We start from the raw sequence: 24,657 nt of genomic DNA, 5'->3' as shown, positions 1-24,657 counted from the left end.
AGCGGCAGGGAGCACTTGGGAGGAGTCTGGCTGAGGCGACTTCTTGTTTATTTTTGAAGTTATTAAAGAGCCGGGATTTACAAAGTGGTAACAGGCGAGTCTTAGGCATGCGGTGCTCCCACGCCATCCCGCCAGCTTCCCTGCTCCAGAGCTCGAGCCCCCTCCCCCTCCCCGACAGGCGGGTCAGGGTCCCTCGCTCAGGTCCCACCGCGCTCAGGTCCCAGGGATGTGCCTGCTCCGCCCGGCCACGCCCCAGCGAGACCGCAGCCCGCGGCCTGGGCACTGGATAAAGTGGCTGCCGACAGAGGCAGGGAGACTCGCCGAGCACCGCCCAGGACCCCGGCGGGCAGCGGCAGGGCAGGTGGGGAGCGCGGCGGCCGTGAACGTGGCAAAGCCCACACCGCGGGCTCCTCTGCTCCCACAGGTGGTGAATCCCAAGAAGAAAGGGAAGAAGAAGAAGTACACTAATTCAGGGACGGTGAGTGTGGCCCCGCCCAGCCAGGGCCTGAGTGTGTGATACGGGCCCAGAGCACTGGTCCAGGAGCACTGAGTTGATGGACTGGGCTGTTCTTTCTCGCTCACTGAGCCTCTCTGGTGCTCAGTTGAAGACGGCTGTGACGCAGGTCGGAGGGGGCAGTGGGTGGGGAGGGGCTGGGAGGAGCTCTGGGGTTGATGGGTGAGGGCGGGATCATGGGGGGGCTGTGGGTGGGACCGAGGGTGTGGGCACGGAAGAGAGGCCCCTTGCAGCAGGCTCCTGGGCCCTGGACAGGCTGGGGTGGTCCCTGGGGCGGGGACAGGCTGCTCCCTCCGGCCTGTGACCTCAGTCTGCAGCTGGACTGTCCAGCCCTTGTCTGTGAAATGGGCGTCAGCCCCTCGGCGAGTCCTGCCCGGCACCTCCTTGGCAGACAGAGACCCCCAACCTTCCATGGCTCCCCAGGGCCCGGAGACTGGATCTCCCTAAGGGAGAGCTCCCCGGGGCGCCTCCTGCTAACGGCCCCTCCTCCCCAGGTCACCCTGCTGTCCTTCCTGGTCGAGACCGAGGTCTCCTTCCTGGACTACATCAAGGGCGGGTGAGTGTGAGGCTGACAGGGAGGGGGTCAGCCTGCGGATGGCATCCTGCTGGACAGAGGCCCGGCTCAGCCCCCCTGGACAGTAGGCCCGGCTCAGCCCCCCCTGGACAGCAGGCCCAGGTCAGCCCCCCCGACAGAGGCCCAGGGTCAGCCCCCCTGGACAGAGGCCAGGCTCAGCCCCCCTGGACAGCAGGTCCAGGTCAGCCCCCTGGACAGAGGCCCAGGTCAGCCCCCTGGATAGAGGCCCAGGTCAGCCCCCTGGACAGAGGCCCAGGTCAGCCCCCCTAGACAGAGGCCCAGGTCAGCCCCCCTGGACAGCAGGCCCAGGTCAGCCCCCTGGACAGCAGGCCCAGGTCAGCCCCCCTGGACAGAGGCCCAGGTCAGCCCCCCTAGACAGAGGCCCAGGTCAGCCCCCCTAGACAGAGGCCCAGGTCAGCCCCCTGGACAGCAGGCCCGGCTCAGCCTCCCTGGACAGCAGGCCCAGGTCAGCCCCCTGGACAGCAGGCCCAGGTCAGCCCCCCTGGACAGCAGGCCCAGGTCAGCCCCCTGGACAGCAGGCCCAGGTCAGCCCCCCCGACAGAGGCCCAGGGTCAGCCCCCCTGGACAGAGGCCAGGCTCAGCCCCCCTGGACAGCAGGTCCAGGTCAGTCCCCTGGACAGAGGCCCAGGTCAGCCCCCTGGACAGAGGCCCAGGTCAGCCCCCCTAGACAGAGGCCCAGGTCAGCCCCCCTGGACAGCAGGCCCAGGTCAGCCCCCTGGACAGCAGGCCCAGGTCAGCCCCCCTAGACAGAGGCCCAGGTCAGCCCCCCTGGACAGCAGGCCCAGGTCAGCCCCCTGGACAGCAGGCCCAGGTCAGCCCCCTGGACAGCTCGGGCAGGTTTGGCGGGTCGGAGCGGAGCTTCTCCTCGCCTCTCTTCTCTCCCCTGTTGCCTCCTCGCTGCGTCTCTGAGCCCCGGGGTGCTTCTGTGCGTCTCCCGGGCTGCGGCTCTGAGCCCCGGGGTGCTTTTGTGCATCTCCCGGGCTGCAGCTTCAGGGGCGCTTTTGCTTCTGTCGCTTGAGGTGCGAGGGGCGAGGGGTGCGAGGGGCGGCCCTGCAGAGCTGAGGCCCTTGTCCGAGTCGGCCTCACTCCCGGCTCCCCTCGGGAACTTGCCCCAGAGAAGCGTCTGCGTGTCCAGACGGGCCTGTTCCCGGGGTCGTGAGCACCCGGCCCCCAGGAGGGGCACCCGGGAGCTGCTCTCACCCCCACAGGCACTGACCCTGGCTCTGACCAGCAGGGCCTGCAGCTTCCGCATAGACCCAGAGCGGCCCAGCTGCCTTTCCTGTGGGAGTCCCGAGACCCCCTCCCTCCTCTAACGAGCCTGGGAAAAAAGGGCCAGAGCACTGAGCCGAGAGACAAAGAGAAAAGGCCGGCCTGAGGCTAGAGAGAGAGCAGGGGCCAACCCGACCTCGTAAGGTCCCTCAGCCCCGCCAGGAGTGAGCCCCGAGCACAGAGCCAGGAGTCAGCCCCAAGCACAGAGCCAGGAGTGAGCCCCGAGCACAGAGCCAGGAGTCAGCCCCGAGCACAGAGCCAGGAGTCAGCCCCAAGCACAGAGTCAGGTGTGGTTCCGAGCACAGAGCCAGGAGTGAACCCCGAGCACAGAACCAGGAGTCAGCCCCGAGAACAGAGCCAGGAGTCAGCCCCGAGCACAGAGCCGGGAGTGAGCCCTGAGCTGGGCCAGGAGTGGTCCAAGCACAGAGCTGGCTATGGGCATGTTTAACCACCTGCCTGAGGGGGCAGCTGCCCTGGGCAGGGAGAGGAAGAGCCGCGGCAGGGAAGTGGGGGACGCGGGAAGGCGTCTGCTTGCCCCGTCCTCACCTCCGCAGCCCCTGTGCAGTTCTGTCTTTGCACGGTGGGAAATTAAGAGTTGAACTCAGCAAGACTCGGCAGCTTCCCCAGCCGCGGTGGGTGGGGGCTGGCCCTGGTGGGTGGGTGGGGGCCGGCCTCGGTGGGTGGGGGGCCGGGGGTCTCACTGTGCGGGGAGGGCACTCCTGAGCCTGAGGCCTGAGCTGTCGGGGACACTCCATCCTGAGCGTCCTGAGCGTCTTAGGGGTGGGGGTCTCCTCCCAGGGGTCCAGCCACCCTCTGGGCCTGGAGTTCTGCATCTCGGGGTTCCGGGCTCCTCGGGGGTCCTGGTCTCAGAGGCCTGTGGCTGGCTTGGCCCCCGAGAGTTCCCAGTGTCCTGAGCAGCCCTGGTCTCCGCCTGCGACTCTGGCATGGGGGGCCGCGCCCTTGGCTGGGTGAGACCCTGTTGTTAGCAGAGCGTCAGTTTGGTGGCCCCTCACCCTGCTGGCCTGGGCTGGGAGACTCGTGTGTGTGTGTGTGTGTGTGTGTGTGTGTGTGTGTGTGTGTGTGTCAGAGTCGCCCCTGGCAGTGCTCAGGGATCAACCCTGACGGGGCTGGTGTGGTGTGTGTGTGTGTGTGTGTGCGTGTGCGTGTGCGTGTGCGCGCGCGCGTGTTTGTGTGTGTGTGTGTGTGTGTGTTAGGGTCACCCCTGGCAGTGCTCAGGGATCAACCCTGACGGGGCTGGTGTGTGTGTGCGCGCGCGCGTGCGAGAGTGTGTGTGTGTGTGTGTGTGTGTGTGTGTGTGTGTGTCAGAGTCGCCCCTGGCAGTGCTCGGGGATCAACCCTGACGGGGCTCAGGGGACCATGTGAGGTGCCAGGGCTCGGCCGTGTGCCAGGCACGCGCCTTAACCTGCACCGTCTCCCGCCCGGCTGGTTTGCATTTATGCTGTGCCTTCAGTGACGGGCACGAGGTGCCACCCGCCCTGTAAAGTGCAAGTGGCAGCAATTACGCCTGGCTGAGGGTCTGCGCCCCTGCCCGCCGCCAGCCTCCCTCTTGTCCACACCCTCCCGAGGCGTTGTTCCCTGGTGTGTGGGCGCGGGGCAGCGGCAGCGACTGAGGGCTGGGGGCTCAGGAACGGTCTGGAGCTGCGCTGTCGGCGGCCAGCTCTCCTGTTCCCGCTCACACAGGCAGCTTCAGGGAGAGGGAGAGGAACGTGCCCGGGGAGAATCACGCGGTTGAGGGCGAAGGAAGGCGTCCCGGCCCCGAGCAGTGCCGAGAGACGGTCTGGCTCCATCCCGGCCCCGGGCAGTGCCGAGAGGGGGTCTGGCTCCGTCCCGGCCCCGAGCAGTGCGGAGAGACGGTCTGGCTCCGCGCCAGCTCTGCTGACCGTTGGCAGAGCTCTAACTGGCGTCTGGCTGCCGCACTCCTGCCTCAGTGTCCCTGCGGGAGGAGCTCATGGTCCTGCTCCCAGCAGCACCGCGGCAGCCGCCCCAAGGCCAGCCCGGACTCGGTGCTCATGCAGGCGTTGTGTGAGATGAAAGCTCACTGCAGACTCTCTGGCTAAGCGGGAGCACGTGGCTCCCGTAGCCGCCTGCTGCCTGCGTGGGCGAGAAGGCCCTGCTCGGGCCACGGCCTCTCCGGGCGGGACCCGCGTCCCCCTACGTCACCGTCCGTGTGTCGGTCCCTGCCGGGTGCCGGCTTGCTTTTCCCAGGGAGAAACCAGGTTGCCCTGCAGGCTGCCGGCCTCCGGAGGGGCCGCCCCGTGGGGAAGGTTCCTGGGCAGCGGGACGGCGTGGCCGCCACAGGGGGCGTGTGTGCCCCACGCTTGGCTCTGGGGCCCGGCGGGCGGCTCCTCCTCGGGGACCCCCAGAGGTGCGGCAGGTGGGGGGACGTTACCCCTGAGCTCTGAGCCCCTCCCGGGGATCCCTTCCCCCGCCCCCGGTCCTCCCCAGCTGCCTCGCAACCTCGGTGACCCAGCAGTCAGGCGCTTTGGGGTGCTGCCACCCCACACCCGGAGGCCACCAGGTCAGGACGCGCCGACCCCACATGGGCCCTTCTCCGAACCCCGACTGCACAGTAGGACATTGCAGCTGGCCCTGGCCTGTCTGTCCCCCACACTTGGTGGGGCCCCGGCTGACCCTGACCCTGCTGGCTCACAGGGCGGAGGTGTCAGGTGCTCTGTGTCCCCCACACCTCAGCAGAGGGGACACGGGTGCGGAGGTCAGGGGCAGGTCGGGGGAGGCCGGAACCAGGCGGCTGCACGGGGTGAGGCTGCTGACTCGGGCCTGGTCCTGCTCCTCCCACCCTCTGGCCGACGTCACGGGAGTCCCCGAGGTTCTCTGCGTCTCGGACCAGGCCGGGCCGTCCTCTGCCCCAGCGGTTCTGCCTGGCCCGGTGTGAGCCAGCACCTGAGGGGCAGGGGAGGATCCTCAGAACCCAGAGCAGGGGAGGCCAGACCCCGGACGCAGGTGTGGAGAGGGTCAGGCCAGGAGCCGCCCCCCAGAAGGGTGGGAGCCATTGCAGCCAGGGCCTGCGGTGCCAGCTGAGGGCCCCAGCCAGGTCAGAGGGCCGTGTGCACGGCTGGAGTTTGTGAGGGTGAGTCTGAAGTGTGTGAGTCCAGGCCAGCGCAGGCGTCATTTCCAGCCAGGACTCGGCCTGTGTGAACAGCGTCTGGCTGTGAGTGGGAAGGGCGTCTTCTCTAAGCACGCGTGTGCTGGGCAAGAGCTCTGGTCTGAGCACTGGCGTGTGCCCGGCTCTGGAGCGAAGGGCCCTTCTCGCCTGCCTCGGGCCCCACACACGGACGCTACCCTGGCTTGCCAGAAGCCCGGCAGCCCTTTCCTCCTCTCATGGCCGCTGACCCCGTGGGCCCAGCCCTGCTCGAATGCAGGTTCCGCCTGGGTCTGCTGCCCGGGCTTGAGAGCGCAGGAGCTAGCACCACAGTCCACACCGTGGGGCCACGGCCCAGTCCCTGCGTCCCCGGGCTCTGAACCAAACTCCCCCAGCCGGTCACCTCGCCTGTAAGGGCTGCAGGGTTGGTGCGAGGCGGGTTGGGGCGGGAGGGGGAGGAGTGAGGAGAGCAGAGACACAGCCGCTCTCGGGGGACGGCCGCTGACTGCCCTGTCCACTCTGTCCCAGGACACAGATCAACTTCACGGTGGCTATCGACTTCACGGCGTCGAATGGTGAGTATTTCTCAGACGAGAGTCATCGGTGACGACGTGTGCTCTGACCCCCGGGAACGCTGGACATCTCGCTTTGTGCATTTCTGCAGCTCCCATGTAAAATTCACGTGACTTTTCCTTTCTTCTCGGTGTGATGAGATGTTCAGGTGTAGAAAAGGCTGCAAGGCCTAGTGACACGTCCCTAGTCCCTGTCAGGCTTGTTAAACGTGAGGCGGTTTTGCTTCCGGTCACCTGCTGTCTTTGTAGAAGTGGGACTGTTCACCAGGGTCTCTCCGCGTGAGCTTTGCTGCCCCTTCAGAGGCACCCGGGGCGAGGAAACCGTAGATCTGGTCATGCCTGAAGCTCCCCACCCGTCTCCTCAGCCCCCTCAGCCTGGCGGTGTTCCCGCCTCTATCGCTTAGGGCTCCCGTCTGCAGTGCTCGTGTCAGGGGTCAGTGCCCAGAGCACGCGCGTGGCTCTCCGTGTGTTTCTCCTGGTTTACGTTTCCCAAAGTGCTGGTTCTGGTGGTGCTTGGCCTTTGCCTCCCGTCCTCACAGCTGGCCCCACGCTTCATGAAATGTCTGGGGTGGGGGGTAAGAGCGGGCATGCCCCCGGCACGGGCTGAGGGGGTGGGTGTGGACCGTCTCCCCTCCCGGCCCCTGTCACGCTGCTCCCTCAGACGAGGCGTGAGGAAGGAAGCCAAACCTGGGTTCAGCCGCCCCCAGCTCAGGCTGGGTTTTGTCCAACATTGTCACTCCAGGGGACGATTTTCACCCGTGGATCCTGCCCCGTGGAATGTGGAATATAGAGTAGGGCTGACTGTCCACTTGATTGTCCACTTGATCTACAACAGCAGCCTTTTTCCCACACGAACATTAGCTCGACAAGTGAAGAATTGAGTTAATTCAATAGAAGAACTCAGACAGCTCAATGGGACTGTAGAATAAACCGACAATCTGAAGGCACTTGCAGTGCACAACTGAATTAGTAGTAGAAGATAAGGTTATCTGGGCCCAGATGTCACTGGCGCATTCACCAACTATTTAAGAACAGGTACTTTCATTTTTTTTTAACATTCATTCAAAGCTTGGGAGCAGAAACATCCCCCAGCTCTCCAGAGGCAGCCCTTCCTCGTGCCAGCCACCTGGGGGGACACAGAGAAAGATGAGCTGTGACTTCCGCAGAACCAGCCGGCCAGGGGATCCAGCTGCGTGTGGAGAAACTGGTACAGCTGGCCGAGTCAGTCGCCCAGAAGTGCAGAGACAGGTTTTGAGTCTGGCTGTGGTCACGGGGGCCTCCTGCCCTCAGTGTGTGGACGTTCCACAGTGAAATGGCGGCAGACAGAGTCGGGGGAGGCAGGGGCGCCCGGGCACTTCCTGGTTAGGTCACAGGCCCACGGCGGGGGGCGGCATGTGAGCTCCTGAGGAGGTGTTGTCCCTACTGAAGGGTGATGCCACCTGGACCCGTGGCCAGGCGAGGGGCCGCCACTGCCCCTAGATGCAGCTCTGGGCTGTGCCTGCCCGACGAGGGGCTTTGGCCAGGAGGAGGGACAGTGCTCGGAGGGGCAGTGAGCAGGTTTATTCCCAGGCAGCCTGAGAAAGTTCTAGATCCAGCTAAAGCGCTAGTGAGGCGATCTTTCTGGTAAAGGGGCCGGACAATAGTACAGCAAGAAGGGGGTTTGCCTGGCGTGCAGCCGACCCGGGTTCTATCCCCAGCCCCCCTGATGGTCGCCCGAGCGTGCCCGGAGTGCTCCCTGAGCACAGAGCCAAGAGAAAGCCCTGAGTACTACTGGGGGTGTCCCAGAAATCCAAAGAAGAAACATTGCAAAGGCTCTTTTGTTCAGAGAGCAACTCACAAAGATCTGCGCGGCTGAGTTTGCGGCATGCGTGTTCCAGGGCCGACCCCTCCGCCTGCCACCGCGTCCCCACGTCCTCCCCACTCCCGTCTGCTCCCTCATGGGCACATTTTGAAGCTTGGTTGTTGTCACTGGGGTCTCGTGCTCTCAGGCTGGCTCTGTGGTGAGCTCTACCCCCACCCCACCCCGTGTAGAGGCCCTGGCCCTGCCCGTCTTCTCCACTGCCCCTTCTCGCTTTCCTTCTAGACCTTTCCATGCCTGTCCTCCTCATTTCTGTCACCCAGGGCCGGGGTGATCCAGAGCACCCCTTTGAGACCTGTGTCCTCTCACCCTGTGACTCGGTACACCGCAGCAGATGAGGGAGACCATCCGGTGTTTGTCCTCTGACTTCCTTCACCTCCCCGATCTCCTGTTCTGCCCGAGTGGCAGCAAACTGCCCGAGCTCCTCCCTCCTGTGGCTGCACGGTCGTCCACTGTGTGCCTGTACCACACTGTGATTATTCGCTCATTCGTCAGAGCCGAGCCGTCCCTGGCTACCGTGCGGAGTGCTGCAGGAAGGGAGGAGGCCCCTTTCCCTCTTTCTCTTCTTGTTTTTTATTATAACACTGTCATTTACAGAGTTCAATACCGTTGTCTCAGGCGTACAGTTTTCCAACCCCAGCCCCCCACTGGGGTTACAGTCCTTCCACTGATACGCCCAGTTCCCCCGCCCCCCAGCCTGTCTCCATAGCCCACACACAAGATCTACTCCAGATGCTCCAACAAAAGTGGCAGGTGGGGTCATCAGAAGATAAGGCAGTGAAAGCCCATTTGTGGTGATTGATCGATGGTCCTATCTCGCGGTGGTTTACTGCGGTCAGGGAGGCTTCCTGAGCTGGGGGTGCTGGGAGCCCCTGTGTTCTGCTTTGCCGTGGGGCTCGGTGGGCTTCTGTGCAGCTGCCCCCTCTACGTCGCTGGCTGTCAGTCCTGTGAAATTTGGAGGTGTGGGTGGCTGCGTGTGTGGTGTGTGCTTCAGGGGGGTGGAGCTGGCCCCGGCGTGGAGGCCGCAGGGGCTGGAGGGAGGGAGGCAGCAGCCCGCACCCGCTCTGAGCAGGCCCGGGAGTTTCCAGCCCACAGCTGGTCTCCCGGGAATGGCTTGGCAGCTTGTTGAGGTTCTCATCTGTCCTTCGTGAACTCATCAGGATTGAGGGTAGGAGATCAATGTGTAAAATTAAATTCTTTTCTCGATAAACTTTTCGTGTTTATCGAGTGTGCTATGTCAGGGGAATAAAACTCTGAGTAGATATAACAAAACTGCAGAAGGTACTTTTTTTTTTTTTTGCTTTTTGGGTCACACCCGGCGATGCACAGGGGTTACTCCTGGCTCTGCACTCAGGAATTACCCCTGGCGGTGCTTGGGGGACCATATGGGATGCCGGGGATTGAACCCGGGTCGGCCACATGCAAGGCAAATGCCCTACCCGCTGTGCTATCGCTCCGGCCCCCAGAAGGTACATTCTTAACCGCACTGAGGAAGGCAGACACAGGCAGCACACACGGGAAGCAGCTCCTGTCCTGCCGCACAGCCCAGGGCCTAGGGGACTGTCCCCGTGGGGTGGACACGTCCAGTGGGGTGGGCCAGGTTGCAAAGGCCTGTTGAGGGCAGAGCACCGTCCACAGCCTCGTGCCTGCAGGGCACGCTCCCCCCCCACCCCAGCACATCCCTGGGCAGCGGCCTGGTTTGATACTGGATACTGAGCCCAGGAGAGCAGACTCTCGTGGGACTGCTGGGGGGGCTCCTGGCCCTCATCGGGGGCCTGGGGAAGACCCGGGGCTGGGAGTTCTCGGCACAGTTGGCGTGGTGCCCGCCCGCACCGGCAGCCTCTGCCAGTGAGGTGTGTGCCCCCGGAAGCCGGTGCAGAGCCGGTTCCCAGACACGTGGCAGGGGCTGGCAGCTGGGGTTGCCCCGGCCCTGCCTCCCTGTAAACGGGCGGGCTGCTCAGACGCAGCTCCCGGAGGGGAAGCCACGCGGCTCTCCTGCGTGTGACCTCAGAACGATTGCCAACGTTCCCTTCCCATCCGTGGCCTCGGGCTCTGCAGTCCCCGAGGCAGGGAGCTGGGGGCTGGGGTCCGGGTGAGGCCGCAGGGAGGGTCGCCGTCCTCCTCACGGGCAGAGGGAAAGGGCCAGCGGCAGGAGGGCGGCTCCCTCACTGCCCGTCCCTGGGGTGGGCGGCGGGCAGCAGGTCTCCGCCCCCTTCCCACCTGGCCGGCCCTGTGGTCCCCAGGGAACCCCGCGCAGCCCACGTCGCTGCACTACATGAACCCCTACCAGCTGAACGCCTACGGCATGGCCCTGAAGGCAGTGGGCGAGATCGTGCAGGACTACGACAGTGACAAGATGTTCCCGGCGCTCGGCTTCGGGGCCCGGCTGCCCCCGGACGGGAGGATCTCACACGAGTTCGCTCTGGTAAGGCCCGGGGGTCGTCCCCCTCGGGGCAGACCCAGCCGGGGGCTCGCTGGGCTTTGGGAGTGACTGATGGAGGCATCTCCCGGGCCAGCTCTGCCGGGCCCCTGCCACGGCTCTGCCTTGTCCCTGCTGCGTCGCTTCACGTCTCTGCCACGTCTCTACCATGTTCCTGCCACGTCTCTATCATGTTCCTGCCACGTCTCTACCATGTTCCTGCCACATCTCTATCATGTTCCTGCCACGTCTCTATCATGTTCCTGCCATGTCTCTACCATGTTCCCGCCATGTCTCTATCATGTTCCTGCCATGTCTCTACCATGTTCCTGCCATGTCTCTACCATGTTCCTGCCATGTCTCTACCATGTTCCTGCCACGTCTCTATCATGTTCCTGCCACATCTCTACCATGTCTCTACCATGTTTCTGCCACATCTCCGCCTTGTCCCTGCCACGTCTCTGCCATGTTCCTACTATGTCTCTGCCACGTCTCTGCCACGTCTCTGCTGTATCACTGCCACGTATCTGCCCTGTGCAGGGGTGAGCACTGTGGGGGTCAGTCAGGGCTCCTGCAAAGGTGCCGCCTCTCCTCACCAGCCCAGGGCGGCTCACTCTGAGGGAGCTCCAGCGGCTCCCCCCCCCCCGCCCCGCCCGCCAGGGCCCTGCCATCCGTGTCAGAGCCAGCCTCGCCCGCTGCCAGGGGCTCTAGGGGCAGCCTGTCGGCCGGGGTCCCTTGATGGAAGCCCCTTCCCACAGCGAGTATCCGAGGCCGGCCCCTCCCACTGGACCCACACTAGGGCCAGGCAGGGCAGGCGGGGCTGACCGCCCCTCGGGAGAGCTCCTGGAGGCCGAGGGGCGGCCTGGGGTGGAGGGTCCCCCTGGCCGGGGGAAGGGGCGGGGCGGCAGACTCGGCGGGGTCTTCATTCAGGCCAGCTGCAGACGGCCCAGTCTAAGCCGGTCCAGGCCCTTCTCTGCACATTCCATGGTGCCGGGCTCCGGCCCCGCCTCGTGGCCAGGCTGCTCCGGGCGAGTCCAGCCTGAGCCCCGGCGCACACCCCGCCCGCCCTTCCACTGCCCTGCGAGCGGATGTGCTTCTAGAAGCTTCCGGACGGTTCTGTTTCCCAGAATCTCTGGAGCAGCAGCTGGGTCTTTGCCCTGCTCCTGCGTCTTGCCTTCCGCCCCACACCCCCACCCGGGAGAGGCTGAGCCCCCGGCCCCAGGAGAGCTGTGGGATTCTCGGTCTCAGGAACCAGCCCTCTCAGAGGCGAGAGACGGAGAAGGCCGCTCCCGCACCGGAGGAGTCGGTGCTGGGAAAAGGTCAGCAGCTATTTAAAGCCCAGGGAGCTAATTGCTGAGCTGAGCGCGCCCCGGGCCTCCCGCCTGTCCCCGCCAGCCTCGGAGGCCGGCCCGTCTCCGCACCCTCGAACCCGTCACACCTCTCCTGCCAGGAAGATCTCTCCTTCCGCACCTCACTCAGCTCTGAAACGGTGCCACTCCGGGGCTGCAGAGCAGGTCAGCCAGGCGCAGGACAGTGTCACCAGGGCCCCAGCCATGGTCACACACAGGCCACACATACAAGTTACACACAAGCCACACACATAGTCACGCATAGCCACACACACAGTCACACACACACAGTCACATTTAGTCACACACAGTCACACACACAGTTGCACACAGGTCACACACAGTCACAGTCACACACAGTTATACACACAGTCACACACAGTCACACCACCCCCCACAGGTCACACACAGTCTGACAAACAGGCCATACACTCATACACAGTCACACACAGTCACACTCGGTCACACACACAGGTCACACACAGTCTAACAAACAGACCACACACAAAGTCACACATAGTCGCACAGTTACACACACAGTCATGCATAGTCACACACACCACACACAGTCACACACAGTCATACACACACACAGGTCATACTTAGTCACACACAGGCCACACAGTCACACACAGGTCACACACAGATCACAGGGGTCACACATGGGTGGACACTCAGGCCACCCCCAGGGCTGTTAGGCCCATTTTGGATTCTGCCCTCTGTCCTCTGCGTGTTCCATGCGTGAACATTGTCACTCAGAGGCGGGAAGGGCTAAGTGGAAGGAAACATGGGCGTCAGATCCCTCTTCACGGGGCTGAACACCGAGCGCTCTTTCCAGAGAGAGCCCTCGGGCCAGGGCGACAGGCCAGCAGGGAGAGCGCTGGCCTTGCTATGGTCACTGGACCTGACGCCTGGCACCCCCCATACGGTTCCCGGAGCACTGCCAGGAGTGAGCCCTGAGCACTTTCAAGTGTGACTGTAAAACAAACACAACAAAGCAGAACCAGAAATGAAATACCCCGTGTTATTGCTGTGCTGGGCCCACCCCAAGCTCCGTTTGTTCCAAGAGGCACAGGCTAATTTTCGGATTAGTCTGAGAAGTAGCTCTTTAGACAGATTGTCAGACCTCACTGCAGCTGCCGTCAGGAGGAGGGTCAGCGGAGACCGTAAGTCATTTTAAACCGGGGAGCTCGTTTCTAAAGGAACTTGTCGATTTGCTGGGAGAGTGTCTCATCAGCCCAGGCGTGGCGGAAGCCTCAGAGGTGACTGTGGGTCCCGCTCGGGCCGACTGCCCCTGGCACCCGGGAAGGGGTGAGCGCGCAGGCCGCCAGAGCCTCCCTGGGCCCGAGTCTCCGGGCAGGCGGCACCGGCAGCCCCGGCCACGTCTCAGCTCCGCTGTGTTGGCCCTGCGAGGCGTGGCCAGGAGGAGTCGAGCAGGAGGGCGAGGGCTGGCGGCCACAGGGCCTCTGCCCGCCTGCTCACAGGCCGTCGTGACGTGAAAAGCCCCGTGTTACTCTCAGGTCTGAGAGCTGCACACCTGAGTCCACCCGCAGTGGCCTGAGTCAGCCGGCGGGCGGAGTCGGGGTCACCCTCACGGGGTGTCTGGCAGCAGGGGGCTTGGGCGGCCTCTCCCCGGCCCCAGACACACAGGCCCAGATGGGCGGAGGGCTGTGCTCGCCTCCTGCACGGCCCACTCCTGCCTGTCAGACTGCCCGCCGGCACCCTGGTGGGCAGGACTGTGAAAGGCAATGTGAGTGTGAGTGTGAGAGTGTCAACATGACTGGGTGTGAGAGTGAATATGTGAGTGTGAGTGTAGATGTTGGTGAGTGTGAAAGTGAGCATGACCGAGTTGAATGTGGGCGAGCCTGTGTGTGACTGTGGGTGTGAGCGTGACTGAGTGTGAGAATGGGTGATGAGAGTTGAGTCTGAGCGTGAGTGTGAGAATGTGAGCATGACCAAGCATGAGTGGAGGTGAGCGTGAGTGTGACTGAGTGTGAGTGTGAGCGTGAACATGAGTGTGGGTGAGCATGAGTGTGGGTTAGTGTGAGCGTGCCCGAGTGTGAATGTTGGTGAGCGTGACTGAGCATGAGTGTGGGTGAGTATGACTGAGCATGGCTGAGTGTGAGCATGAGTATGAGCGAGTGTAAGCGTGTGAGTGTGACCGAATGAGTGTGGGTGAGTGTGGGTGAGTGTGACTGAGCATGGCTGAGCGTGAGCATGAGTGTGAGCGAGTATAAGCGTGAGTGTGAGCGTGACTGACCTTGAGTGTGAGTGTGACTGAGCGTGAGTGTGAGTGTGACTGAGCGTGAGTGTGAGCATGATTGAGTGTGAGTGTGTGAGTGTGGGCATGAGTATGGGTGAGTGTGAGCATGAGCGAGTGTAAGCGTGAGTGTGAGCGTGACTGAGCATGAGTGTGAGTGAGCGTGACTGAGCATGAGTATGAGTATGACCGAGCGTGAGTGTGAGTGTGACTGAGCATGAGTGTGAGTGACTGAGCGTGAGTGTGAGTGTGACCGAGCGTGAGTGTGGGTGAGTGTGACTAAGCATGGCTGAGCGTGAGCGTGAGTGTGAGCGAGTATGAGCATGAATGTGAGCATGACTGAGTGTGAGTGTGTGACTGAGCGTGAGTGTGTGACCGAGTGAGTGTGAGTGAGTGTGTGACCGAGCGTGAGTGTGGGTGAGTGAGTGTGAGCGTGTGTGAGCGAGTGTTAGTGTGAGTGTGAGCGTGACTGAACGTGAGTGTGAGTGTGATCGAGTGAGTGTGGGTAAGTGTGAGTGTGACCGAGCGTGAGTGTGGGTGAGTGTGACTGAGCATGGCTGAGCGTGAGCGTGTGAGCGTGAATGTGAGTGTGACTGAGCATGAGTGTGTGACTGAGTGTGACCTAGTGAGTGTGAGTGTGACCGAGCATGAGTGTGGGTGTGTGTGAGCATGTGTGAGCGAGTGTTAGTGTGAGTGTGAGCGTGACTGAACGTGAGTGTGAGTGTGACCAAGTGAGTGTGGGTGAGCGTGAGTGTGACCAAGCGTGAGTGTGGGTGAGTGAGCGTGAGTGTGAGCGTGTGTGAGCAAGTGTTAGTGTGAGTGTGAGCGTGACTGAACGTGAGTGTGAGTGTGACCGAGTGAGTGTGGGTGAGCGTGAGTGTGACCGAGCACGAGTGTGGGTGAGTGAGCGTGAGTGTGAGCGTGTGTGAGCGAGTGTTAGTGTGAGTGTGAGCATGACTGAACATGAGTGTGAGTGTGACCAAGTGAGTGTGGGTGAGCGTGAGTGTGACCGAGCGTGAGTGTGGGTGAGTGAGCGTGAGTGTGAGCGTGGGCCTGAGCCGAGCCCTCCGCCCTGCGCTCTGCAGAACGGCAACCCGCAGAACCCGTACTGTGAGGGCATCGACGGCGTGATGGAGGCCTACTACCGCAGCCTGCGCGCCGTGCAGCTCTACGGCCCCACCAACTTCGCGCCCGTCATCAACCACGTTGCCAGGTGAGCTGTGGGTGAAGGAGGTGCGTCCCGCTGTGCTGTCACTGGGCCTCGGCTTTAATCTGCTCCTACCTCTGAGAGTTCGGTTTGACTGGGGGTAGCTCTCAGCAAGACGGTCCCGGGGGTCCCGGTGCCGTCCGTGAGGGTCTGCCCGTTCTCAGCTGAGCGTCTGCCCCGCCACCTGCGTGACCAGCCGCCACGGGGCTGCAGCCTCCGGCTCCTCCTCGGGGGCCCCAGGCTGTTCCAGACACGCCATAAGTTTATTTACCAGCCAGTCAGTTTACAGACTAGCCTGTCCACCCACGGAAGTGTCCTCTATCAGGGCCGGCGAGAGCACAGAGGGCACAGCCGGCCCAGCTCCGTCCCCCGCGCCAAGCCTGACCCCCGCGCCACGCCTGACCCCCAAGCCCACAAGTGACCCCCAAGCCCACGGGATACCCCCGCAGGGCGGCCCAGTGACCAGCACCAGGTGGCCAGTCTCTGCCGGGTCCCTCTCTGTGGGCCTCGCCGTGGCCCCGTTGGTTGTTTCCTGGGCTGTGCTAAGGGGGCTCCTGCCTCAGCAGTGCTGGGCCTACAGTGCTCCGGGCAGGGCAGGGCCGCCTCTGCTGTTCCCTGCGCCTCCTGGGGACCCGCACCCGGGGGGAGCACCCCGGGGAACTGTGTGTGGCCCTGCCGTCACCCACCGAACTCGGGCCTGACTGCAGACACCCGACGCCAGTGACCGTGTCCAGGGTCGGGCCCCCGGGCAGGGCTGCCGAGGCTCTCTACCAGTGATGGCCCCAGGGCCCGTGGGCCCCCGGGTGTCCCCGTCCTGGCGAAGGGGCTGCCCAGGCCGCAGGGGCCCCGCTGACCGCAGCCCCCCGCAGATACGCGGCCTCTGTCAAGGACGGCTCCCAGTACTTCGTGCTGCTCATCGTGACGGACGGCGTCATCTCGGACATGGCGCAGACCAAGGAGTCCATCGTGAATGTGAGTGGGCACGGGGAAACCGAGTCAGCACTGACCCCGAATAGCGCCCACTCACATGCCTCCCACAGCCACCCTCCCACTGCAGGTGTCCTTACACACCTCTCCTGCTCACACCCGTCCCTCACACCCGTCCCTCACACCCGTCCCTCACACCTGTCCCTCACCCCTGTCCCTCACACACCATTCCCTCACACCCGTCCCTCACACCCGTCCCTCACACCTGTCCCTCACACACCATTCCCTCACACCCATCCCTCACCCCTGTCCCTCACACCTGTCCCTCACCCCTGTCCCTCACACCCGTCCCTCACACCTGTCCCTCACACACCATTCCCTCACACCTGTCCCTCACACACCATTCCCTCACACCCGTCCCTTCCCTCACACACCATTCCCTCACACCTGTCCCTCACACCTGTCCCTCACACCCGTCCCTCACGCCTGTCCCTCACGCCTGTCCCTCACACACCATTCCCTCACAACAGTGTGTGAGAAGTGACCCTGTGTCAGCTGCATGGTCCCATAATAAGGACCTGAGCTTCCGCGCAGAATTGGTGGGGCTCCGGGCCATTATCCTTCACCCATAGTCTTTGCACACTGACCCTCGCTCCCTCCCTCTCTTCCCTCCCTCTCTCCCTCTCCCTCTCTTTCTCTCCTCCCTACTCTCCCTTTCTCTCTCCCTCTCTCTCTCTCCCCCTCCCTCTCTCCCTCGATCTCTCCCTCTCTCCCCCTCTCTTTCTCCCCCTCCCTTTCTCTCTCTCTCCCTCTCCCTCTCCCTCTCTTTCTCTCCTCCCTACTCTCCCTCTGTCTCTCTCTCCCTCTCTCTCTCCCCGTCCCTCTCTCCCTCGATCTCTCCCTCGCTCCCCCTCTCTTTCTCCCCCTCCCTTTCTCCCTCTCTTCTCCCTCTCCCTCTCTCTCCTTCTCTGTCTCCCTCTCCCTTTCCCTCTCTCCCCCCACACAGGCTTCCAAGCTGCCCATGTCCATCATCATCGTTGGCGTAGGACCTGCAGAGTTTGATGGTGAGTGAGGGCAGCTCTGCAGGGTCCCCAGAGGGCTGTCCCCTCCCCCGGCAGCATGGTGGGGAGACGTGAGTCCACGGCTCAGGGGCCCAGACAGTGGTCAGGCAGCCGCTCGCTCCCCGCTCAGAGGACACATGCCATCTGCTGAGCTGGTTCATTCCCCAGGAAGACAGAAAGAGACAGGGAGATGCGCGTGCACACACAGATACACACAGACACACATGTGCGTGCACACACACACAGACAGACAGAAAGAGACAGGGAGATGCATGCGCGCACACACACACAGAGACAGAAAGAGACAGGGAGATGCGCGTGCACACACAGATACACAGACACGCATGTGCGTGCACACACACACAGACAGACAGAAAGAGACAGGGAGATGCATGCGCGCACACACACACAGAGACAGAAAGAGACAGGGAGATGCGCGTGCACACGCACACACAGAGAGACAGAAAGAGACAGGGAGACGCACACAGAGACACACAGAGACACACGTGCATGCACACACACAGACAGAGAGGCAGAAAGAGACAGGGAGACATGTGTGCATGCACACACACAGACACACAGGGAGACACTCACACGTGCACACACAGAGACACAGAGAGACAGACACAGACAGGGAGACGCTTGCGCACACACACAGACACAGACACATACGCAGAGACAGACAGGGACCGACAGACACAGGGACAGACGGACACAGAGACAGGGACAGACAGAAACAGAATGAGAGAGACAGAGACACACAGATAGAGACAGAGGACACTGGTGATCTCCCCGAGACGGGGTCCTGCCCACACCTCAGCTGGGCAGGGCCGGGCAGCCTGCAGGGCCGCCCAGACCCTCAGCTGGCGCCTGGTGACCCTCAGCTGACCCTCCGTGCCAGCCCGCCCGGAGCGGGTCTTGGGGCCCCTGGGGTGTGCAGAGGCCAGGACGCCGTCCGCCGTGCCCGCATGTCCTCGCTCACGGCCCGTCTCGTCCCCCCCAGCCATGGTGGAGCTGGACGGCGATGACGTCAGGGTGTCGTCCAGAGGCAAGTTCGCCGAGAGGGACATCGTGCAGGTGAGGGGCTGGCTGCCGGCGTTGGGGTGGTCTGCTGGAGGGGCAGCGTCCTCCGGAAGCACTGACGGTCACTCTGGAGAGCTGCACACCAGCCCCAGCACCGCAGAGGGGCCTGGGACACCGGGCAGGCCCAGGCCACACGGGAACGTCCACTGGCCAGCCCTGGTGTCCGGGGCGCGGGGCTGCTGGCTCCCCGCCCGAGGCTAGCAGGACGGCCATGCTGGGCCCCTTGGGGAGGGCGATCGTCCTTCACCAGTGCCTGGACACCAGGGGGGGCCAGGGCTCAGCAGACTGGACGCGGGCCCCCGAGGGTGAAGGGGCGACAGGAGGAGGCTCACATATCTGCTCCCCAGAGATTGGGAGCCGAGTCCAGAATGACCCTGGGTTCGTGGAAACATGAGGGTCAGAGGTGACCCTTGCCCCTCTGCTGCCAGGAAGGGGCATGCAGTCTCAAACACGGCCCTGAGATGTTCCCGGGCGGCGGGGCCGGCGGCCTTGGTAAGGAGCCTCGTCCTCTGTCTGTGGCGTGGACACGCTCCGAGCAGCCCCAGCGAGTGGCTGTGCGGTGCAGTGGTCTGAGTCTGCGGGTGTTGGGACTCTAAGGGGACGCTGGCGGCCTCTGACCTTCCGCAGGGTCGGTGGGACGGGTGTGGGAGGGAGCCCGCAGCCTTCCCTGGGGCGAGGCAGTCGGGGCTGCGTCCCCCCACCTCACGGCACCGGGTCACGCCTGACCCGGCCTGAGGCTTGCCATGCTGGGCCAGTGGGACGGGGGTCAGTCTCACCCCAAGCCACCACTGCCCACCGAGTGCCTTTGGTCCTGACCTCTGGTGTTCATTGAGACCTGACCCCACGCGGCTTATCGAAACACGCACATGGACATGAATGCACTCACACACACACATGCACATGTGCACACACTCACAGGCTTGCTCATGTGCACATGCTTGCATGCACACTCACAAGCCTGAACATACATGCACAAACAAAAACTCACATGCTTGTGTGTGTGCATGTGCTCGCATATACATGCACATACCTGCTTACATACACACAAACTCACATGCTATCACATACATGTACACATGCATGCACACACTCACATGCCAGAACATACATGGGCACACATGCCATCGTGTATGCATGCACACTCACACATGCCTGCACATACATGCACATATAGACATTCACATGCTTGCATGCACACTCACATACACACATGCCTCCATGCACACATATACACTCACATGCATGCTCCACATATATGCACATGCATGTTTGCACAAATACATGATTGCACACGCATGCACATGTTTGTACATGCATGCACACAGATATACATGCTTGCTCACAGACATGCACACTCATATGCATGCACACACATGCTTGCGCACACACACACACACACACACACACGACCCTTGTTTCCCTGCAGGACAGGACGGCAGCCACAACCCTCATCCCTCCCTTCCTGAGGCCTCCCCCACCCCTCAGGCTTGGGCTCTCTCCCACCCCTGAGCTCCTTTCCCTCACTGGGCTTTGCTCCGCCCCCAGCATCACCCGGAACACTGACCCTTTGTCTGACTCCATCGATTTGCAAATCAGGAAAGTGAGCCCATGTGGGAGGGGACAGGGTGTGATTGTCTGGCCCGAGCACTGGTGAGCGGGCGCCCCAGCTCGGAGACAGAACACACCTTCCCACGAGACCCACTTACCTGTCACCTCCCCCCCCGCCCCTCCCTGTTACCTTCCCTGCAGCAAACAGCTAGCGCCTCTCACGGTGGGTTCTAGAGAAGCAAAGTGAGGGCTTGAGGTATTCACGGGCGCCAAGGCTGGGGGCCGCTGTCTATAGACCTGTTGGCCCTGCCCAGCTGCGGGCCACAGTTGATCGACTACAGGTGTCAGTAGAAGCTACTGAGAAACCACTCCCCGCATGGGCCGTGCGAGCTGGAGGACAGACCGCCTGGCGGTCCAGCTGGAGGGGCTGGATCCAGCCCAGTGCTGTGTCTGCACGGCAGCCTCGTGCCCACGAGGAGGACTCGGGAGAGAGGAAGGACTCGAGTTCAGGGTCATCCTGCTTACAAGGAGCACTGAGCCCTGAGCCCGGGCCGAGTGCTCGGGTGGGGCAGAGCAACGGCCCATCCCCCCGGACCCCTGAGCTCAGGGGAGCCACATCTGATTCTCTGCAACAGGCCAGAGCTTGGAGACAGCCTTGTTTCCCCCACCCACACCTCCTCCAGGCTGTTGCCCAGATTTCTCCTGTGTGGGTGGGAGGCAGTGCCCTGGACAGCACCGTGCCTCTTCCCTTCCCTGGGCCCCGCTCTCCTCTGACCTGGGGGCACTCAGAAGCCCCCCGCCCCCTCTGGCCTTGTGTTCCCCCCCAGTCATTCCCGCTTCTCCACCTGCCCTCCGGCCTCGGGGCCAGTCTCCTCTGGGAGAGAAGCTGCCCAAACTGCCCGTGCACTCCCGCTCTGAGTGCTCACACCGCTGGTGGCCCCCCGCCTGCAGAGCACTGTGACCCCAGCAGGTGTGGCCGAGCCAGAGCCCCTGAGTGATGAGGCAGGTGCTGCTCCATCCCGCCCCGGGCACCCCCAAGATGGCCCGAGCCGCTGCCCGGAGGCCCAGACAGCAGTGCAGGACACGCGCTGCAGGGCAGGCTGCCTGGCCTCTGGGACGGCCGTGTCGAGGGGCGGTGGGCAGACACCCGAGCAAGGTGTCCCAAGTGCCATGTGACAGGGCTCAGCCATCACACTTTTGGCTGCAGGGCCACGGAGGCCCTCGCGTGGGTGTGGACGTAGAGATCCATGCGCTCTGGCCGAGGGTTAGGGCTGCTCCCAGGGGCTGGCGGCAGGTGCAAAGGGTAGCGTGTGCCTTAGACATGAGGTAGCATGCTTTAAGCGTGAGGTAGCATGCTTTAGGTGTGAGATAGCATGCATTGGGTATGAGGTGGCATGCTTTAGGCATGAGGCAGTGTGCTTTAGGTATGAGATAACATGCATTGGGCATGAGGTAGTGTGCCTTAGGCATGAGGTAGCATGCTTTAGGTGTGAGGTAGCATGCTTTAGGCATGAGGTAGTGTGCATTAGGCATGAGGTGGCATGCTTTAAGCGTGAGGTAGTGTGCATTAGGCATGAGGTAGTGTGCTTTAGGTATGAGATAACATGCAGTGGGCATGAGGTAGCGTGCTTTAGGCATGAGGTAGCATGCTTTAGGTGTGAGGTAGCATGCTTTAGGTGTGAGGTAGCATGCTTTAGGCATGAGGTAGTGTGCTTTAGGCATGAGGTAGTGTGCATTAGGCGTGAGGTAGCATGCTTTAGGTGTGAGGTAGCATGCTTTAGGCATGAGGTAGGGTGCTTTAGGCGTGAGGTAGCATGCTTTAGGCATGAGGTAGGGTGCTTTAGGCGTGAGGTAGCGTGCATTGGGCATGAAGTGGGTGTGAAAGAGGGTGGCTCCCCCTCTGCCGGCATGGACGCAGGCCTGCAGCGCCCCCTCAGGACCCCCAGCCAGTCCGACTTCAGGGGTCCCAAGCTGTCGTCTGCGTGCTGGTGCCGCGGCGCCATGACCCGCCCCTGTCAGTTCGTGCCTTTCAGGGACTACATGGACAGGAGCGGGAACCACATCCTCAGCATGGCCCGGCTGGCCAAGGACGTGCTGGCCGAGATCCCCGAGCAGTTCCTGGCCTACATGCGGGCGCACGGCGTCAAGCCCTCGCCCGCACCGCCCCCCTACACGCCCCCCACACACGTGCTGCAGACGCAGATATGACCGAGCCCGGGCCTTCCGGGGGCCGAGCACTCCCGGGTCCAAACGGATTTTCCTCCTGAACCAAAACTGTAAATACGGTGGTTGCACGGGCCCCGGGAAGCACGTGGGGCTGCTTGCGGGAGACACGGCGTCTTCTCGGACCCTCCGTGGGAGACGCTCACTCCCAGCCTCCCACCGAGAAAAGCACAAACGGGTTTGACTCGGCTCTCGTCCTCGGCCCGGGCGGAGGGGAGTCTGTGCCAACGTTTACACGCCGCTACTTTTGCATCTGCACTTTTATAACTGTCCGCGAGGAGCCTGACCCGGGCTGCTGGCTCGGGCCGCCGCTCCTCTCCCGAGAGCAATACCCCGAGCAGCCGCAGTGCCGTCGGAGGCGCCTCTCCTGGCTGTTCCCGGAAGAGACCGTCCGACGTGAGGGTGTCTCTCCGGCAGCGACAGGGCGGCCCAGCGGGAGGAGCCCATGTCCACGTGCGTGTCAGACCCTCTTCCTGACTCTCCTGTCTGACACGCACACTCAGAGGGGCCCGGCGCCCCGCCTCCCCACGCAGACACACAGCTGGAGCCTTCCGTGGCGTCCGGCTGCAGCCAGCCGGGCCGGCGGCGCCGTGCACATGTGATGCCGTGTGCCCCACTGCCTGGGCGCCATGTGGGTACGGCCCGCGCCAGAATTCCAGTTCTGTGAGGCTGTCGGTCTGACTCGGAGCGTTTCTGTAGAACAAATGGCCTTAAATTCTCCAGGACTCCCGGAGCAATCGGGAACCGCCTCCGCCTACCAGAGGGTCCGCCCCCTCGAGCCCACCTTGTCCCTGCTGGGCCGTCTCCCTCCCCCCTGCCCCTCCCCCGGCTCCTTCTACCGCTCATTCCCTTTGTCTCCAGTGGCTGAGGGTGACACTTTTATACGCATGGAACTATTTTACTGAAAAGACGAAACTCTATATACAGAAATTTCTCTCTACATACGCAACGTTTCCCATGTTCTGATTGTGTAACAGTGTCCGTTTTTAAGTATGTATTAAAATCTTTGAAAGGACAAGTCTGCGCTCTGTACATTCTGTGTCCATATGGCCATGGCATGTGTGCACATGTGTGCAGAGTGCATGTTGTGATGTGCGGCAGGTGCGTTTATATGTGCTTCGTATGATGTGTGTGGTGTGTATGTGTGGTATACCTGTGTGCTGCCTATATAGTCCTTATATGCCTGTGTGTGCATATGTGATGTCTGGTGCTTGTGTGTGTGTGTGTGGTGTGTCTGGTGTTTGTGTGTGTGTGTAGTGTGTCTGGTTCTTGTGTATGTGTGTGTATGGTATTTCTGGTGTGTGTGTGTGTCTGGTGTTTGTGTGTGTGTGTGTGTCTGGTGTTTGTGTGTGTAGTGTGTCTGATTCTTGTGTGTGTGTGTGGTGTCTGGTTTTTTTTTGTGTGTATGGTATTTCTGGTGTGTGTGTGGTGTTTGTGTGTGTAGTGTGTCTGATTCTTGTGTATATGTGTGTGGTGTCTGGTTCTTGTGTGTGTGTATGGTATTTCTGGTGTGTGTGTCTGGTGTTTGTGTATATAGTGTGTCTGATTCTTGTGTATGTGTGTGTGGTGTGTCTGGTTCTTGTGTGCGTGTGTATGTGTCTGGTGCCTGTGTGTGTGCACATGTATGTAGTGTGTGGGGAGCTGGCGTGGGCAGTGCTCTGGCCTTCTGGTGGGTGGGCCCGGATCTTCCTCTCCTGTGCTGAGACGCTCAGCTCTGGGCCTAGGGCCTCTGTAGAAGCGGGTGCTGAGGGCCCTGGGGTGCGGTGGGAGGGCGTGTGTGAGCACCCCTGTCTTCTCGGGCCCCTGAACTCGGGTGGGCCCAGGGCCCACGGCAGCCCACCTCCATGCACAGGAAGAGGCTGCTTCAGCACATTTCCAGGGCAGGCCCGAGCGGGCTGGGGTCTCGCTCATGTTTGGGTGCAGAAGGCAGACGAGACCCAGCCCGGGGCTCTCGCACTTTGCTTCTGCCCACGGGCTCCGGCTCCGCCCCGCGTCTCCCCTCTGGGGAGGCCGGGACTGGCCCTGCACAGGGCTCTTCGGGCCAGCAGGGCACGGTCACACCCAGGGCCGGCACCCTCTCCCTCCTGCCCAAAGCCCTCGGAGGGCTTCTCTCTCACCGGCGTCCACCGTGGGCCGGGGGTGGCCCAGACCCAGTGTCCGGCATGCAGACCACAGGCGCCCGGCCTGGCCGCTCCCCTGCCGCATCCCTCCTGGGCTGCCTGTGGGCAGAGCAGGGACGAGGCCGGACCCACTCCCGGCCCTGCGGGCGTCGCCGTCCCCCTGCCGGGAGGGACACGTGGACCCCGGGCTCAGGTGCGGGTGTGCCTGGCCTTCGGCCTCCTGCCAGGGAGCTCAGTGCCAGTGTGCCCCAGGGCACTTAACCCTGGGGCCGGCGGCAGCTGGTCTCCTGAGCCAGAAGGCCGGGCCTCGTGTCAGCACCAGACTGTCCCCGTGCGACACCCAGAGTCTGACCCCGTGTGACAGCCCCATCCCATACCCCGTCCCACCACCCCTGCCCCATCCCACCATCCTGGCCCCGTCCTGCCCGTCTCCTTCGGGGTCCCGTGTGCACGTGTCACGGACCATATAACCTGGGCTCCTCCTTGTCTTTCCGGCCTGCAGACCTTTCACGGGCGTTTCTTTGTGTGGTG

At 62.7% G+C, this 24,657-nt stretch overlaps 1 protein-coding gene across 2 annotated transcripts in view; it reads left to right on the top strand.

The window, feature by feature from the left end:
* The window catches only part of CPNE8 (copine 8), a 67,575-nt gene extending 44,551 nt beyond the window's left edge, over nt 1-23,024 (top strand). The window contains exons 12-20 of one of the 2 annotated variants that reach the window (XM_055118394.1): nt 425-478; nt 1,009-1,070; nt 6,028-6,074; nt 10,173-10,354; nt 15,043-15,170; nt 16,034-16,136; nt 17,098-17,155; nt 18,156-18,229; nt 21,817-23,024. In XM_055118394.1, coding sequence (XP_054974369.1) covers nt 425-478; nt 1,009-1,070; nt 6,028-6,074; nt 10,173-10,354; nt 15,043-15,170; nt 16,034-16,136; nt 17,098-17,155; nt 18,156-18,229; nt 21,817-22,050 — 942 coding nt within the window. In that variant the 3' untranslated portion in view covers nt 22,051-23,024. Of the gene's footprint in view, nt 1-424; nt 479-1,008; nt 1,071-6,027; nt 6,075-10,172; nt 10,355-15,042; nt 15,171-16,033; nt 16,137-17,097; nt 17,156-18,155; nt 18,230-21,802 lie in introns of both variants that reach the window. The other variant, XM_055118396.1, reaches the window with a different exon arrangement.
* Nucleotides 23,025-24,657: the final 1,633 nt, after the last annotated feature.

The sequence above is a fragment of the Sorex araneus genome, chromosome 10, assembly GCF_027595985.1.
Source record: "Sorex araneus isolate mSorAra2 chromosome 10, mSorAra2.pri, whole genome shotgun sequence".
Lineage (NCBI taxonomy): Eukaryota > Metazoa > Chordata > Mammalia > Eulipotyphla > Soricidae > Sorex > Sorex araneus.
The sequence above is the reverse complement of the archived record's forward strand: the minus strand, read 5'-3'. Positions and strand labels throughout refer to the sequence as shown.